Source organism: Martes martes, assembly GCF_963455335.1.
Source record: "Martes martes genome assembly, chromosome: 9".
Classification (NCBI taxonomy): Eukaryota; Metazoa; Chordata; class Mammalia; order Carnivora; family Mustelidae; genus Martes; species Martes martes.
In genome coordinates, this window is record NC_137896.1 from 67,025,665 (window position 1) to 67,043,583 (window position 17,919).

Consider the following 17,919-nt stretch of genomic DNA (forward strand, 5'->3'; position numbering starts at 1 on the left):
CTTCCCAGACCTCTCTTTCCTTGGGGCCCCATTTCTTCAAGGTGCAACGTCGTGCTTCCTCTGGTAAAAGGAAGACTCAGTTTTTCTCCGTGGCCACCAACGGTCCTTGCCAACCGTCACAGTCGCAGCCCACCGCCCTTCCAGCCCCTACGGACTGCCGCAGGAGGAAGCACCTGCCGGCCGCGCGGGACTGGGCGCCGCTTGCTAACACCTGGGGAGAGGGTGGCGCCCCAACGGCCGCGCCGGGTGTGGGGGAGGGGCGCTTGCTCCCGCCCGCCCGCCCCCAGGCGGTGACTCATCGCGGGGGACCTGCGGATGGAGGTGAGCAGCGTGGGGCCGGGCCCGGGAGGCGGGGCCGCCAGGACCGGCAGGTTTGCTTTGCTCCGCCCCGCCGCGTCCGCAGAGTGCGCAGTCCCTCGGCGAGCTCGCTCCGTCCGCGCTGCAGCCCTCGCCGCCGTCCTTCCGACGCTGTCCCACGCGTCCCCGGCCGGCCAGTGGGCTCCCGGCGCCCCGCTCCCTCCGCGAGCCTTCCCGCGAGCCCCCAGCCCGCCTCGCGCCCCTCTCGACGACGCGCGCAGTATGGCGCGCCCCCAGGTCCTCGCGTTCGGGCTTATGTTCGCGGCGGCCACCGTGGCGGTGGCCGTGGCTCAGAAAGGTAAGGAACAGAGTTCTGGGCTTGGGCCGGACGGGGACGCTCCTCGGCATCCGAGACGGAGATGGTGGTGAAGGGGCGGCCGGCCGCGCCTTCCCGTCTGGAACGGACCGCGCGGGGCTGCCCCAGCCCAGGCTCCTCTGCGCGCAGGAGGCGGCGGGAAGGCGCCCGCTCGCACGGCCGCGAGGGAGCCGCCTCATTTCGCCGCTTTGCACTGCTCTCCAAGAAGATGGACCGGAGCAGGGGAGCGGGGCAGGGAGGGAACCGAGTGGCCATGTCCAGGGACTTTTCGGCGCCGTCTGTGCGCGCCTACCTCCTCCGGCCTGGGCGCACGCTTGGGGTCGTAGCGGGCGGAAACTAGCCGGCGCCGGGAGGGGAGTTGGCAGCGCCCCCCCACCCCCACCCCGCTGGCCTGCCCCGCCCCTCGGCACCTGTGGCTGGCCCCGGATGTGGGTCTCGGGGCGGGACAGGTGGCTGCAGGGAGGCCGCCGGGGCCGCTACGCACCTGCGCGCGGAGGCTAGTCGTGGGCCTTCACAACCTGTCGTGTGAGTGGGGGTGTTTCCCCTTTTTTAAGCATGTGTAGGTAATGCCAGGTTTACTGTAGGGAACCCAGAAATACCGGTATGTGTAAAGAGTAAAAGCCAAAACCAAAACAAACCCACAATCCCAGCACTTGAAGAGAATTCCATTACTAATTCCAGTATATTTTTCTTTTGGACATTGCTGTAAACATTGCCCTAGACGGAAACACAGTTCTATATCTTGTGTGTGTATATGTTTTTAGTCCCACATAACATCCAGAGTTTTCCGTTTCTTTTAGTCTTGGAAACCACAATGTAAGTGGTGACGGGACAGTCTCTAGTGTGGAAGGTCGCCGCGCTCCTATCCCCATAATGGACATGTGGTTTGATCACGGTTTTCTTAGTTTGGAATAAACATCTTCTCTGCCATCTCTTGATTTTTTTGTGAGATAGTGGCCAAAGATAGAGTGACAATTGGCCAGAGCTTCCTGGAAAGGAAACCTTCCCCAACGGAGCATGGGTCTAACTCATTACAATTTCAAAATAATGTGTGTAATCAACTCCTGTTTTTCTAGCTCCAGTCCAAGTCTAAGTACTTAATCTTAAATTGCTTTAAAGTGATGGTAGTTGCTATAGGTTCAGGAAAATCTATACCTGATTGGTCTGTTTTAAATTTCACATCCCTTGGACATGAAAAGGTGCTTTTGAGCCTCTATACAGTAGAGTGCTGCATAAGGCTTTTAACTCCCTGAGGACAGCCGCTGTCTCCTTTTGTGATCCCAATACTGAGTTTAGTGCTGGACGGATTATATAGGTGGTTCATATTAATTATAACTTAAACAGGAAATAACTAAAGCCCACTTGACATTTGAAGCAGTATAAAAATTCTTTGGTTTGTCACAGTGGTTTTGTTGTTAGCTAACAATTAAAATGAATTAGATGGACTAGCCATTTTGAAGTTAAAACGAACTTTTGAGGTAGTCAAAGATAAAACCATTTTTTAAAAAATTTTATTTATTTGAGAGAGAGAGAGAGAGAGAAGGAGCAGATGGAGGGGCAGAGGGAGAGGGAGAAGTAGACTCCCCCCTGAGCTGGGAGCCTGATGTGGGTGGGACTCTGGATCCCAGGATTCTGGGACCATGACCCCAGCAGAAAGCAGTTGTTTAACCGACTGAGCCACCCAGGTGCCCAAAGATACAACTATTAAACTGACATTACTATCCAGGATAAGCTGTGTAATATCACTTTCGAAGTTGGGTACTAGGATTTAATTTGGTTAGGAAGGCCACAAACAAAAGTGCCCCCAAGTTCATGTGAAAGTATAATTTTTCCAAGACACAAAATTGTCCAAGGGTTGGCCGTGTTACCATTAAGCTCAAAAGCAAACATCTCTTTTTAAGGAAACGGGCTGAGAGGAGGGAGGAAATGCGAATTATTCCTGATCTTAGAATTGCAATTGTTGATTTTCAGGAAGAGTCAGTAGCTAACAGGCGAGGGTTTGTCTAGCAGTACCTGGGGAGGGAAGGATCTGAGACTGGGAGTGTCATGGAGACAGAGCTGAATCTGATTTTTGGAAGGCTATATTCTTGGCTTAAAAAAATCGGAATGCATGCAAATTAGACTATGTGTCTGTAGAATATATACAAACCGTTCACCACAGTATCAGCCACTCAAATTACAGCTGAAAAATAAAACATTTTAAGGCTTTGTGGCTCTGTAACTTAGGCATTATTGTTAGAGTGTAATTTAGCTGAGACACCAGAGTTCGTAGTCGGATTCACATTGTAAAAAGGGATTTTGTTTTTTTAATTTATCTAGCATGTGTCTGTGAAAACTACAAACTGACCACAAACTGCTCTTTGAACACACATGGTCAGTGTGAGTGTACTTCGCTTGGTGCACAAAATTCCGTCATTTGCTCAAAACGTGAGTAGAATATCCTCATTGCCTTTAAATTGTATTTTGACCTAGCCTTTTTAAATTGATGTATCTCAAGTCGAGAAGCATTCTTTGGGCTCAAATTTGAATCATATTATTTTGTCAAAATCATCTCATAGCTGAAGCGTCTTAAAATTTAGAAAGTGAACATGGGAACATTTAAGTCTGCAATAATCTTTGGAGTTAAATTTTTTAAGATTTTATTTATTTGAAAGAGAGAAAGAGGGAATACAAGCGGGGATGGGGAGTGGGAGAGGGAGAAGCAGGCCTCCCACTGATCAAGGAACCAAATGCGGGGCTCAAGGCATATGCTTAATGACTGAGCCATCCAGGCACCCCAAATTAAATTTTTTTTTCCTTAAGCATAAAACTGCAGTTCCTTTTCAGTGTGACATTAAGGTTTCTTTACAGTGGCAACCAAATGTTTGGTGATGAAGGCGGAAATGACCAGCTCAAAGTCTGGGAGAAGAGTGAGACCTGAGGGGGCTTTCCAGAATAATGATGGGCTCTATGATCCTGACTGTGATGAGAAGGGGCTCTTTAAAGCCAAGCAGTGCAATGGCACCACCACGTGCTGGTGTGTGAACACTGCAGGGGTCCGAAGAACAGATAAGGATAATGACGAGGAAATATCCTGCTCCGAACGAGTGCGGACCTAGTGAGTCGGGCTCTCATATTCTTGTTTTCATGCTTTTCAGATTTGTTTAAGTAAATTTATTTTTGAATATGTAATATGATTTGGTGGTTTAGAATTCAAAAGAGAGGAAAGGGTATGTATACAGTGCAGTTTCCATTTTATCTCAACCCTTCCCCCAGCTACCCAGTTAACCTCCACAGAACTGATGTCACCAGTTTGTTATAGACCCTTCACTAGTAATATGTTTTTCTTATTTAAAAATTTTTCCTTGTGGTAGTATACTAAACATGGTTTTCCTCTTCTATTTTTCCTTAACACTCGTCAGATTTGAAAGTTCAGTTAGTGTTAAGTGTATGTGAAAAACTTAGGTTGTTTTGTTTATATATTTACTCATTTATTGTGTCTTAAAACGAGGTATGGTTACCCCTAAAACCAGTGTTGCACTGTGTGTTAATGAACTAGAATTTAAATAAAAATTAAAATAATATTTATTTTATACAGTAAAAAGGAACAGAAACACACTCAAGCTAGCTTAAACAAAAGAGGCTTTATTAAAAGTGGCTAGAGCTGGAAAGTCATCCACACCTAGAAAGGCACTCTCTCCTTTGGTCTTCTGGAGCCTCATGGTCACTTTTCTCTTTCTCTCAGTGCCTTTTTGTCTCTTTCCATGAATGTGGCCTAGCATGACCAGCTAAGCCTTGACTTTACATGACCTTGAATATGGTGGCCCAAAGCCAGAGGTTGACGTGTTCAAAAGGGTGTTTTCTCCTGGATGAGTGCTTTATGAGCAATGTGTGGGGGCCAAGGAAGAAATGAAGGGCAAACCTATTGCATGAATCCTTTTTTGTTGATTGTACTGGAGTTCCACTTGGGAATTTTGCTGTTAGCTTATTAGGAAAATACTATAAAAGGCTGAGTTGGTATAGTCATAAAATACTGTCTTTTTACCTTACAGCTGGATCATCATTGAACTGAAGCACAAAACTAGAGAAACACCTTATGATACAGAAAGTTTGAGAACGTACGTACTGTTAGGTGCATTATATTTGCACAGATGGTATTCAGGTTTTCATTCTAAGCCATTAGAGAAACTAAAACAAGTCTTAATACTTCTTTGTGTTTATGGAAAAATAATAGTATACTATAATGTTTTAACCTTATTTTGAAATAGAGTTGCAAGAATAGTACAGATTCCTATGGTACTCTCCACTCAGAGTCACCAATGAACATTTTGCCCCATTTTCTTTTTATGTTTGTGTGTATTTTGTATATCTCCCTAAACATGTGTAGATATTTTTTCCCAGAACCATCTGAGAACAAGTTGTAGACTTGCCCCTTTATAGCTAAATGCTGCAGTGTATCTTTCCCTAGGAATAAAAGACACTCTTTTTTTCTTTTCTCTTTCTCTTTCTTGTAATCTCTAAGCCCAGTGTGGGACTTGAACTCACAACCCCAAGATAAGAGTCGCATGCTCTACCAACTCAGCTAGCCAGGCTCCCCAGAAGGCACTCTGTTAATATAACCACTCTACAGTTACCAGATTCAGGAGATTTAATGTTATACCATATTGCATCATTTTTCCCAACATTGATCTTTATGGTAATTTTTCCCCCTTTCATCCAGAACCCAATCTAAGATCATGTATTGGATTTAGTTGTTGTGATGCTTTAGTCTCTTTTAATATGGAACATGGTCTTGGCCTTTCTTAGTCCTTCACCTCTTCATGATGGTGATATTGTTGCAGAGTATAGGCAGATTATTTCATAGGCTGTCCCTCAGATTTAGATTTACCTGATGTTTCCTCATAATTAAATCTAGGCTAAGCATTTTTGACAGAAAAATTTCGTAAGTTATCGTGTGTCCTTCTTAGTACTTCACATCAGGAAGCACATGATGTCTTCTTGTTTCTTTATTAGTGATGTTAACTGTGGTTAAGGAGATATCTATCAGGTTTGTAATCTAGAGTTACTGGTTACTTCTTTGTAATAATTTTTTTTAATTTTTAAAAAAGATTTTATTTATTTGAAAGAGAGAAAGAGTGTGCACAAGCAGGGAGAGGGGCACAGGGAGAAGCAGACACTCTGCGGAACAGGGAACCTGACACGGGATTAATCCCAGGGCCCTGGGATCATGACCTGAGCTGAGGGCAGACGTTAACCGAGTTAACCGAGCCACCGAAGTGCCTCACCTCTTTGTAATTAATAATTATAATCTGTGAGCAGAACTAGGATCCTGTTTAAATATCCTATTTCTAATCAAACTATAACTCGGCAGTTTTAGCATCACTGTTAGTTGCAAAATGGCATAACATTTTAAAAACGAGTTTGATTAATGACAGTTCTAGAGCTTGAACTACCTGCCTAGTTAAAAAGTAGTGCTTCTTAAAAAAAAAGTGCTTCTTAATGTTATGTAGTATGCGTTTTTAAATTATTTATAAATTATTTATTATTTATTATTTTTAATTATTTAATTATTTGCAGTGCACTTAAGGATATAATCACAACTCGTTATCAGCTGGATCCAAAATATATCACAAATATTCTGGTAAGATGTTTGTTTTTAGTAAATGAGCTTTAGCTGAAACTTAGTGAAATATAGAGTATGACTTTTGATAGTGGTTAAGCTGCATTTGAACAACTGTTTAAACCCAGGACACTTAATAATTCAAATTTCTTGTTTTCTTTCCGTAATCTTTGAAAACCTGTTTTGTCCTTAAGGAAAATGTAATATCTCTGGTTGAAAAATACTTGAATAATGCGATGGAACTTTTTTTAAGATTTTATTTATTTATTTGACAGACAGAGATCACAAATAGTCAGGGGGGGTGGAAGCAGGCTCCCTGCTGAGCAGAGGACCCTCCCCCCCCCCCCCGCCCATGTAGGGCTCCATCCCAGGACCCTGGGATCATGACCTGAGCCGAAAGCAGAGGCTTTAACCCACTGAGCCACCCAGGTGCCCCAGTGTGATGGAACTTTTTCAAGGCAGAAAATTGATGTCATTTTTAAGGACAGGAGGGACTATACTTTTCTGCTCCTTAAAAGCAGAACATGGTAAATGCATATTGCATTTTCGATTGCATTTCTTAAGCATTTTATTTTTTTTAAGATTTTATTTATTTATTTGAGAAAGTGTGTGCGCAGTGAGCACAGAGGGAGAAGCAGATTCCCCATTGAGCAGGGATCCCAATGTGGGGCTCCATCCCAAGACCGTGAGATCATGACCTGAGCCAAAGGCAGATGCTTAACCAACTGAGCCACCCAGGAGCCCCTAGCATTTTATTTTTAAAGTAGTTCTAACTACATAAGATACTTTATTTTTTGTTTTGTTTTTAAAGTAAGCTCTTTGACCAGTGTGAGGCTTGAACTCATGACCCTGAGATCAAGAGTTGCATGCTCTATCAACTGAGCCAGCCAGGCACCCTCAAATTAAAAAAAAATTTTTTTTCAAATAAGGTACTTCATTTATTTAAAAAAAATTTTTTTAAAGATTTAATTATTTGACAGAGAGCCATAAGCAAGGGGAATGGCAAGCAGAAAGAGGGAGAACCAAGCTCCCACCCAGGTGTCCTCAAATAAGATACTTTAATATCTTGTTTTAAGTTTTTTTTCAAGGGAAGAAAACACTCTTCTGAAAAGAAAATACGCATCATCTTTACCTTTATTTGCATTGCTGTCTTCCCTTGGATAGATTTTAAAATCTCCTAAAGATTTGTGAATTACAGTTACCTGCTAATGGAAAGGAACACTGACACGTATGGATTACAGAAAATAAAAAACTGAATATTCAGATTTTTGAAACATGATATTTTTACATGATTTTGGTTGTATTGATAATAATTTGCATTTTTCATTTCTCCCGCAGTATGAAAATGATCTTATCACTATTGATCTGATGCAAAATTCATCTCAGAAAACTCAGAGTGATGTGGACATAGCTGATGTGGCTTACTATTTTGAAAAAGATGTGAGTATAATCTTCTTTGTTTTATTCCCGTGTTTAGAAATGTAATATTGTCTGTCATGTCTCAATGGATTTAAGATCTTTCATCATCTTTTTCTCCACTTACACATCAGCCACCCCTCTGTTCTCCGAGTGGTTCTTGTGCTGCAGTTAACTTTGTCCTCGTGGTTCTTATGCTGCAATTAACTTTGTCCTCATCCGACCCATTCATCTTTCTCACACACCTTTCTGACCTGTTTGTTGGATATTTATGCCTTTTTTTCAAATTCTTTTACCTAGAATATTTTCTCTCATAATTCTGACCTATTGCATCCTTGATAGTTACTTAGTTTGTGTGTATATCCCATTATAGTGTCCGTGCACAAGAAGTTAAGTAAGAAATGCTGTGGAACTAGTGTGATTAAAATAATTTGTTTCCGGGGGTGCCTGGGTGGCTCAGTGGGTTAAGCCTCTTCCTTCAGCTCAGATCATGATCTCAGGGTCCTGGGATCGAGCCCCGAATCGGGCTCTCTGCTCAGTGGGGAGCCTGCTCCCCACCCCCCGCCTGCCTCCCTGCTTACTTGTGCTCTCTCTGTCAAATAAATAAATAAAATCTTTTTAAAAAGATAAATAATTTGTTTCTACTTTATTATTATAAAAAATAAACTTTAATATATTCTATTGAGCCATTTTCTGATGAAACCTGGTATTTGCTTTAAAATAAACTGGCCTGGGGGAGAGGGAGGGAGGAAGGATGGAAGGAAGAACGGATTGAAGAAGGTTGGCCACCTGTTTATATTGTTGAATCCGGAATGATAGGAATAACAGGACTTCATTATACTATTCTTTCTACTTTAATACATGCAGGAAAGTTTCCTGCAGTGAAGGTTTTTTAAAGTTTGAGCACGTGAGAATGTTACCACTGAAACTACAAAAATCCTTGGCAGCAGTTCTTTTGGTGTATAATTGACAAGTAATTCTGTGTGGCTGTGGTGGGTTTTCTTTCCTTTCTTTCTTTTTTTTTTTTTAAGATTTTATTTATTTGTCAGCACAAGCAAGGGAAGGAGCAGGCAGAGCAGGCAGAGGGAGAAGCAGGCTCCTGCTGAGCAGGGAGCCAGATGTGGAACTCAATCCCAGGACCCAAGGATCATGACCTGAGCCAAAGGCAGACACCTAATGACTGAACCACCCAGGCGTCCCCATGGTGGGTTTTCTTAAATATTTTAAATTGTTTCTCTCCTTCTCAATATAGGTTAAAGATGAATCCTTGTTCCATTCCAGCAGAATGGACCTGAGAATAAATGGGGAACAGTTGGATCTGGATCCCGGTCGAACTGCTATCTACTATGTTGATGAAAAACCACCTGAATTTTCGATGCAGGGTCTGCAAGCTGGTATTATTGCTGTCATTGTGGTCGTGACCTTAGCAGTTATTGCTGGAATTGTTGTGCTGGTGAGTATAGAACAAGTCAGCTTTCTCTTAAGGGCATATTCTTTCACGAAAAGGTGACAGCGTGAGAGAGCTACTACCATGTTCTGGAACATGTTCACGAAAGAAAAGCTTCATTTTTTATAATTCCGTATAGTGAACGAATCTCTTGCATCTGGTCCTTTTCTATAAAACAGTCCCTTTCTGAAGCAAGAAAGGATACCAATCTGAGAAAAACTTGTAGCTGAGCCCCTCACAGGTCAGTTATGTGGCTGGCTGTCGGGCAGCAAATGTCCATCAGTTCTCTCGCTCAAACAGTCCACAAGTCGGTCCTGCCAGCATCAGTGCAAAATCCCTGAACTCCCAGACCATTCAGTGAAATGCAATAATAGAACCCAGTTAACGTTACCATGGAAAGGATCGGAAGTGGTAAACATGAAGAGCGATTCTAAACAGAAGATTCACAAATCAAATTTAGCAGTGCTTCAGTAGAAGCACCACCTGAACAGCAGGGTTTACTCTAGAAATGTAAGGGTGCTCCAGCATTACAAATCTTAACAGCGTAGCGGAATTTAGAAATAGATTTGAGGATATGTGGGAACTTGGATTTTCGGTTCAGTGGACTTACACTTGGCTCTCCATCTAGAAGGAAAAAAGTGTGCGTTCCTATTTCACCCCGCCACGGCAGGCCATGTTGCCCACTGTGTGAAAGGCACATCGTGGAGCAGTGTATCCATTTTCAAACCCAAATTCCAGGTAGATGATAGTCCAGAGTGTTAAAAAATTAGAACAAGTCTCAAAATTAATTTAGGAAATGTGTGTACAATCTTGTGGTAAAGGGAAGCAAGTAAGGGGAGAAATCTGGAATCCATGAACAAAAAGATACATATTTGACTGAATTGAAATTAAACATTTTGTATGGCAAAGATACTGGAAAGTGAAAAATGTCAATGATCGGCTGGGGGAAAATATTCATGATGCGTAAAATGAAAAAGGTTGTTACGCATAATATATAATGAGTTTAAATAAAGAATAGCAAAAGGCCTGGATAGAGGATTTACAGAAGAAATCCAGATGGGAAATAAACACATGAGAGAGTCATAGAAATCAAATTGTCCTGCAGAAACAAAAGCACAGGTTCGTAGGAAGCATGGTCAGGGCTATGTATTATAGTGTTGCTAGTAAGGATCAATCTGGAAATGACTTGTGTACATTTGTAGGAGAACTGACAAATAGATTGTGGAATATCCATGTTATGGAGTAAAGTTATTAAAAAGAATGAGTATAATCTATAGCTTTTGATCTGGAAAAGTTCCAGTGATTATACAGGCTGTGCAAAGAGAGAAGTGATATTATATGATCCCATTTTTTTAGACTGCCTCCCCTTCCCCAGAGCTCATGCACATATATTTTTGTGTATATTTGTATAAGGATGGAACAGAAAATGCAAAGTTACTTACCAGGCTGTTAGATTTTATTAAAGATTATTCATGGTTTTCTCAGTGCAGTTTTTTGGTTTGTTTCACTGGTTGTGCTAGGCTTTTTGTTGTTCCAAAAGATTTTGGTTTGGGAGGAAGGAGGTCTTGAAAGTTTTTTTGATTTTTTTTTTTTTAAGTACAATATTCAGTGTTATATTAGTTTCAGGTGTACAACATAATGATACAGCAATTCTATACATAGTGCACCGCATGATAAGTGTAGGCTTTTTTTTTCTTTTAGTTTCGTAGGGAAATTTTAATTTAAGGAATAATGTCTGTGGCTAGATTTTTAAAGTTAAATTTATTCAGATATGAGTTGTATCCGTGAAAAGCATTTATGTGTCAATTTAGATCAACTTTTTCTTTGGATAGCAGTCTTTAAATAGTAATCATTTTTCTTCCATTCAGGTTATTTCCAGAAAGAACAGAATGGCAAAGTATGAGAAGGCTGAGGTAAATGGATTACTTTATACAAAGAGCTCCTTTTAAAATTTCCTATTCCTGATAATCACCATACCTTTCTAGACACTGAGAGGACTCAGTTATGTTGGTGCCCCTTTATAGTATAGTCCTTAGGGTTAGGGACTGTCTTTCAATGCTTCATTATTTACATTCCCTTTTTTTTTTTTTTTTTTAAAGATTTTATTTATTGAGAGAGCAAGCATAAGTGGGGAGAGAGGCAGAGGGGCAAGCAGACTCCCTGCTGAGGGGAGGCAGGATGCGGAGCTCAGGAGCCTGAGATTATGACCTGCACTGAAGGCAGACCCTTAATCATCTGAGCCACCCATGTGCCCTATACTTACATTCTCTTGCATGAGTTCCACAGCAGACCAGCTAATACTGAGTTCTGCCTCAAAAAGGAGTGGATAGGAAGCCTACATTTTTGTTTGCTGAAGTGTCAGCTTTTAGTGGAATCTTTGAGGCATACTCTATGGATTCATGTTGGAGAAGCTCCTTGTGACTGATGACCTGACTTACTGTCTCTATGCCAGTGAAATAATCATTAAAAAAGACTTTTTGGATTATGTCCTACTGGATCAGTTGCATGCTAACTAGTCATGTACATTAGTGTGGAAACAGACTGTCAGATCGTTAGTGTGTCAGTCACTTGGAATTGGATGTGAAACACACTTGTTCCTGAACCCTGTCAATAACATTTTCAGTATACCCACCATTTTACATATTTATGCATTTATTTATAGTTGTATATGTGCTTTTTACTAATATCTTAAAAGAAACACAGAAATGTAAAAGAATACTGAAAACAATCCAGTAGAACTAGAAAGTTGTAACTTTTTTTCCCATATCATAGTTGATCATCTGGCTTACCTGGTTTAGTGACCACAGGTCTAGGGGACAGACTCCCTGAACTGAAGCATAACAGAAAGGTGGAATGACAGTGTATTATAGTATGGTAATACAGTTGTGGGTCTGACTACTTGTTAGCTGGGCAGGCAAGTTATTTAACTTCTTTAAGCCTCCATGTTTCCTTATCTATAAACTGGGGATGATACTACAGACCTGTTGTAAGGATTAAACAAAGTAGTCGGTATAAAGTATTGGTCCCATGCATGCCACATGGTAGAATGTTTGCCAGCAGTGGTAGTTTCCATCATCTTGTCTCAGTTCTGCCTATATAACTAACTATGTGGTCTGGTACAAGTCACCTAATTCTGAACTCAGTGTCCTCATCTGTAACATTAAAAGATTGATCATAGAAAATACATTGATTCTTACTGGATGTAAAAATGGCATACATTTAATAAAGCCTGTATCCATTCTTATAGACCTAGCTCACCTGCTACTTCCCCATCACTTTGGCCATCGTACCTCCAGATTCTTTGAGTCATGCATTCAGTGTGTGCTTCCTTGTAGTACATTTTTTACTTTTTCCAAATAAGGCTCATAAACGGAATAATCCATCTTGCTTTCCTCTTTTTTTATAACGTTTCAGGATGAACAAAAGGTTGGAAAATTACCTAAAATTTTTTTCTCTTCTATTTCAGATAAAGGAGATGGGTGAGATGCATAGGGAACTCAATGCATAATGACTACAATTTGAAGAGTAACTACAAGAAGGAGAATTAGTAGATTGCTGGTGTATAAGCATAGGACAAAGATCTTTGAGGACTGCTATTTTGTTAGTTAACATCTTCTATTTGTAATAGTAAAGCCTGTACTCAGTATATAAGCAGTTTCAGATTGACTTTACCAATCTTACAATTTGACCACAGGGTCTTATCTTTGCAGATGTGATATAAAACCCAGAACTTGGACTGCATAGTTATTATGCCTAACATTGAGGCGTGTGACTTAAATATGCTTCCACAGTAGAGTTTGAATGACTACTGTCTCATCCATTTGTGATTGAAAGCTGCCTTTCTATTTACTTTGAGTCTTGTACATACACTTTTTTTTTATAAACTGTGAAATAAAACATTTTAAAACTGAATTTCCTAACTTTTGAGTCACTGAATCAAATTTCACAGTATATGCATAAGGTAACAAGTTGAGAAATGCTCTAAATGCTAACTACAAATTACAAGAGTTTTGTATGAGTATCTATAATCATGTGAATTCAATATAAAATGTATAACCTAAAATACCTAAGTTCTAACAGGAAAATCAAACAGTTTCATTCTGAATGAATCTAAATTTCTGTTTTAAACAAATCACTTTGGCAAACACTTATGCCTTGGGGCAGAATTGATGGAGAATGTTGTGAACCATGAATGATGTACTTGGTTGAATTAAAGCACCAGTCGTTTAACATCTTACGTAATGAGTAATTGTAGTACAAACACATTTTATATGAAGTTAAAGTATCCTGAAGTTTTTTGCTTTCAGTAGGAAATGTTTTAAAACACTATGAAAAGAACAACATTAAAGAAAATGTAAAAGCTAGATTGAACAAAGATTTTTATCCCTTCTGTAATAGGCTGAATTCTAGGATGGGACCCAAGAGTTCTTATCTCTGATGTGTATCCCCTATATAATCCCCTCCCCTAGAGTATGGGTAGGGCCTGTGAATATGATGAACTCCCACTCCCAAGATTAAGTTACATTTTTTGGCAATGGCCAGGAGATTTTAGGTGTAGATGTGATTAAGATCCGTAATAACTTGACTGAGTTAAAAGGGAGATTATAAAAGTGCCCAAAGGTAGAAGACAAGAAGTAGAAACTGTAGATGCGTTCTCCCTTTATCCTTAAAGCAGACTGCCATGTTGTGGAGAGGGTCGCCTATCAGGGAACAGCGGGCTGAGGGGAGGTCCTCAGTCCTAGAACCTCAGGAACTGAATTTTGCCAGCACAGAGTGACCTTGGAAGAGGACCCCAGCTCCAGGTGAGATCATAGCCCTGGCCAACATCGCTGGAATCTTGAGAACCTGGGGAAAAGATCCTCTCACGATGCCTAGACCCCTGACCCATGGAAACTGAGATTGTGAAGATTCATGGTCTTCAGATGCTAAATTTGTGGTAATTTGTTATGCAGCAATAGAAATGGATACAGCTAGTAGGAAGTAAGGAGAACATGAAAAGCAGATAATAAGGAGCAGCCATTACCCCTAGGGATGAGAGAGCACCCAAAGTGCTCTACTTTCTCCTAAGCCCTACTCCATGGACTGAGATCCAGACCACATGGGAAAGGGCATGGTGGCTCCCTGAAGAGCAAGAAGTTGCTGTTGTGAGGCTGCACTGGAGGGGCTCACTGAAAACCTGCCCTCCAGCACAGGAGACCTTGAACTCGAGCCTGCAGCCTGGCCCACCACCTGTTTTTACATAGTCTGGGAGGTAAGAATGGTTTTTGCATTTTTAAATATTTGAAAAGAATGTTCTCATGTATGTGAACATTATGTGCAATAAAAATGTCAGTGTCTATTAAGTTCTGTTGGACCACAGCTATGTTCATTTACTGTGTGTGGCTGCTTTGCACTGTAGAAAAAGAGTAGTGTCAGACTCAATGGCTGGTACAACCTAAAATATTCATTCTGGTCCTTTAAGGAAAATGCTTGTTGATCCCTGCTCTCCAGTGCTGGGCAAAAGCTATTCTTAAGGAGGTGTAGACAGCAAAGACCCTCCATAAAGGTGCCTTTTATAATTTGAGAGTGGGAGCAGATTCTGAGGGAAGCTGTTTGCTGCTGCTGGCTGCTGCTGGCTGCTGTTGCCTGCAGAACAGCCATGTGCTGGAGAAGCCCTGGGTGCTGTGCCATGGGGAATACTAGGTGTTGCAAGGGGAGCTAACCCCTTTCCTCTTTTTCCATCTGTGCTGCGCCCTCTACTGACAAAGCTTCAGGTGCATCTTTGCCGAGCAGGCGAGAAAAGTGGATGTGCAGTTAAGAGGCAATAAATCGATAATAACACGTTCTTCAATCCATGCCCTCACATTTCTGTCCTCTCTTCTGAAGCTATGGCCCTTTTTCCCCAGTGTTTAATCATGTGATCTCTCCACAGCTAATCACCATGATGACTCTCCCATTTCCTACCCTGGTATGTTATTTACAGATTTTCTTCTTTGTCATAACTGGCGTTAGTCTCCCCTGACTCTGAAATACTGATATTCTCAGGATTTAGCCTTATTAAAATTTTCTGCTCCTGTGGATATAGTATTAAAAACTGCCTCCTGTTGATCTGCCTGGTGTCAGATTAATTCACATACTCCCAGGAACTGGATCTAAGAGGGTAGAGGAAAGTTTGTCCTCCACAAATACACTTCTGATAGATGGAACATAATTTCACAACTCTTTTCCATCATCCTAAAACATCCCCCCAAACTCCTTTAAAAATTCCCACTGACCTCCCTAACAAGCTACCATTCCTTTTTCTTCTTATCAAACTTTTTTTTTAAATTTTATTTTAATTCCAGTGTAGTTCACGTACAGTGTTGTATTAGTTTCAGGTGTACTGGAATTTTGTACATTACTCTGCTCATCACAATCAATGTACTCTTTGTTTTCATGTAATCTTTGCACCACATGTGGGGCTCAAACTCACAACTCAGATCACAAGCTGCATGCTCTTCTGACAGAACCAGTTGGGTGCCCCATTTCTTGTGTGGTTTTTTTTAGCCATTCTGACAGGTGCGAGATGATATCTGATTATTTTGATTTGCATTTCTCTGATGATGAGTGATACTGAGTATCATTTCCTACGTCTGTTGGCCATCTGTATGTCTTCTTTGGAGAAATGTCTTCATGTTTTCTGCCCATTTTTAAATTGGATTGTTTGGTTTTCTAGTGTTGAGTTATATAAGTACTTTATTTTTTTTGGATACTAACCCCTTATTGGATATCATTTGCAAATATATTCTCCTATTCAGTAGGCTTTTAGTTTCATTGATAGTTTCCTTTTGTGTGTGGAGGCTTTTTGTGTGGAGGTATAGTCCCAATAATTTATTTTTGCTTTTGTTTACCTTGCTGGAGGAGACCTATCTAGAAAAATGTTATTACAGCTAATGTCAGAGAAATTACTTCCTGTGCTCTCTTCTGGGGTTTTTATGGTTTCAGGTCTCATATTTAGGTCCTTAATCCATCTTGAGTTTGTGTGTGTGTGTGTGTGTGTGTGTGTATGGTGTAAGAAATTGGTCCAGTTTCATTCTTTTGCATACAGCTGTCCAGTTTTCCCAGCACCATTTGTTGAAGAGACTTTTTCCCATTGGATGTTCTTGCCTCCTTTGTCAAAGATTGACCATATAATCATGGGTTTATTTCTGGACTTTGTATTCTGTTCCATGGATCTGTGTGTGTCTTTGTGCTAATACCATAGTGTTTTGATTACTATAGCTTTGTAGTATAACTTGAAATCTGGAATTGTTAACACCTCCAGCTTTGTTTATCTTTTTCAAGATTGCTTTGGCTATTCAGGGTCTTTTGTGGCTCTATACAAATTTTAGGATTGCTTATTGAAGTCCTGTGAAAAATGCTGTTGGTATTTTGATAGGGATTACATTAAATCTGTAGATTGCTTTGGGTAGTATGGACATTTTAACAATATTTGTTCTTCCAGTCCATGAACATGGAATATCCTTCCATTTGTTTGTGTTACCTTGAATTTCTTTCATCAATGTTTGATAGCTTTTTTAAAGAAAGATTTTATTTACTTACTTATTAGAAGTAAAGGGAGAGAGAGGAAGAGCAAGAACGAGCAAGAGGGGGAAAGGGAGAGAGAGAATCTCAAGCAGATTCTGCGCTGAATGGAGTTTGAGGAGGAGCTCAATCTCATGACCTTGAGATCATAACCTGAGCCCAAACTAAGAGTCAGACAGATACTTAACCTACTGAGTCACCCAGGTTCCCCCATTGCTTGATAGGTTTTTTTTTTTTTTCTTGTATTTATTCATTTGACAGAGAGAGAGAGACTGTGAGAGAAGGAACATAGGCAAGGGAAGTATGAAAGGGAGAAGCAGGTTTCCCGCCAAGCAGGGAGCCCAATGTGGGGCTCGATTCCAGCACCCTGAGATCATGACCTGAACTGAAGGCAGATGCTTAACTGACTGAGCTACCCAGGTGCCCCAAGACCTGTACTTTAAAAACTATAAGCAGGGTGCCTGGGTGGCTCAGACATTAGGTGTCTGCCTTTGTCTCAGGTGACAATCACATTCTGCTCAGTGGGGAGTCTGTTTCTCCCTCTCTTTCTTCCTCTGTGCTCTCTTTCTCTCAAATAAATAAATGAAATTAAAAATAAAATCTTTGAAGTGCAGGTCTTTCACCTCTTTGGTTAGGTTTATTTTATTATTTTTGGTGTAATTGTAAATGGGATTGATTTCTTAATTTCTCTGCTGCTTTATTAGTAGTATATAGAAACACAGTGGATTAGGGCACCTGGGTGGCTCAGTGGGTTGAAGCCTCTGCCTTCAGCTCAGGTCATGATCTCAGGGTCCTGGGATCGAGCCCTACATCGGGCTCTCTGCTCAACAGGGAGCCTGCTTCCTCCCTCTCTCTCTCTGCCTGCCTCTCTGCCTACTTGTGATCTCTGTCTGTCAAATAAATAAATAAAATCTTAAAAAAAAAAAAAAAAAAAAAAAAAAAAAAAAAAAAAAAAAAAAGAAACACAGTGGATTTATGTCCATTGATTTTGTACCCTGCAATCTTACTGAATTAATTTATCAGTCCTAGTAGTTATTATTTTTTTTTGAAGATTTTATTTATTTATTTGACAGAGAGATCACAAGTAGGCGGAGAGGCAAGCAGAGAGAGAGTCGGGGGAAGCAGGATCCCCACCGAGCAGAGAGCCTGATGTGGGGCTCAATCCCAGGACCCTGAGATCATGACCTGAGCTGAAGGCAGAGGCTTAACCCACTGAGCCACCCAGGTGCCCGCCTAGTAGTT

The 17,919-nt window shown here is 41.0% G+C and overlaps 1 protein-coding gene across 1 annotated transcript; it reads left to right on the forward strand.

Annotated features, from left to right (window-relative positions):
- The first annotated feature begins 303 nt into the window (after positions 1 to 303).
- On the forward strand, positions 304 to 14,475 carry EPCAM (epithelial cell adhesion molecule). The gene is made up of 9 exons (XM_080814204.1): positions 304 to 655; positions 2,993 to 3,100; positions 3,524 to 3,770; positions 4,705 to 4,770; positions 6,230 to 6,293; positions 7,611 to 7,712; positions 8,941 to 9,141; positions 11,004 to 11,048; positions 12,602 to 14,475. Exons 1-9 carry the CDS (start codon positions 316 to 318, stop codon positions 12,641 to 12,643), a joined length of 1,215 nt encoding a protein of 404 aa, XP_080670330.1. The 5' UTR covers positions 304 to 315; the 3' UTR covers positions 12,644 to 14,475.
- Positions 14,476 to 17,919: the final 3,444 nt, after the last annotated feature.

Excerpts from the sequence above, each read along its gene's own strand:
- EPCAM (XM_080814204.1), top strand. The coding sequence starts at position 316 with ATGGAGGTGAGCAGCGTGGGGCCGGGCCCGGGAGGCGGGGCCGCCAGG. Across the intron at positions 4,771-6,229 it reads GATACAGAAAGTTTGAGAAC|TGCACTTAAGGATATAATCA; the intron begins GTACGTACTGTT and ends AATTATTTGCAG. Across the intron at positions 11,049-12,601 it reads CAAAGTATGAGAAGGCTGAG|ATAAAGGAGATGGGTGAGAT; the intron begins GTAAATGGATTA and ends CTTCTATTTCAG.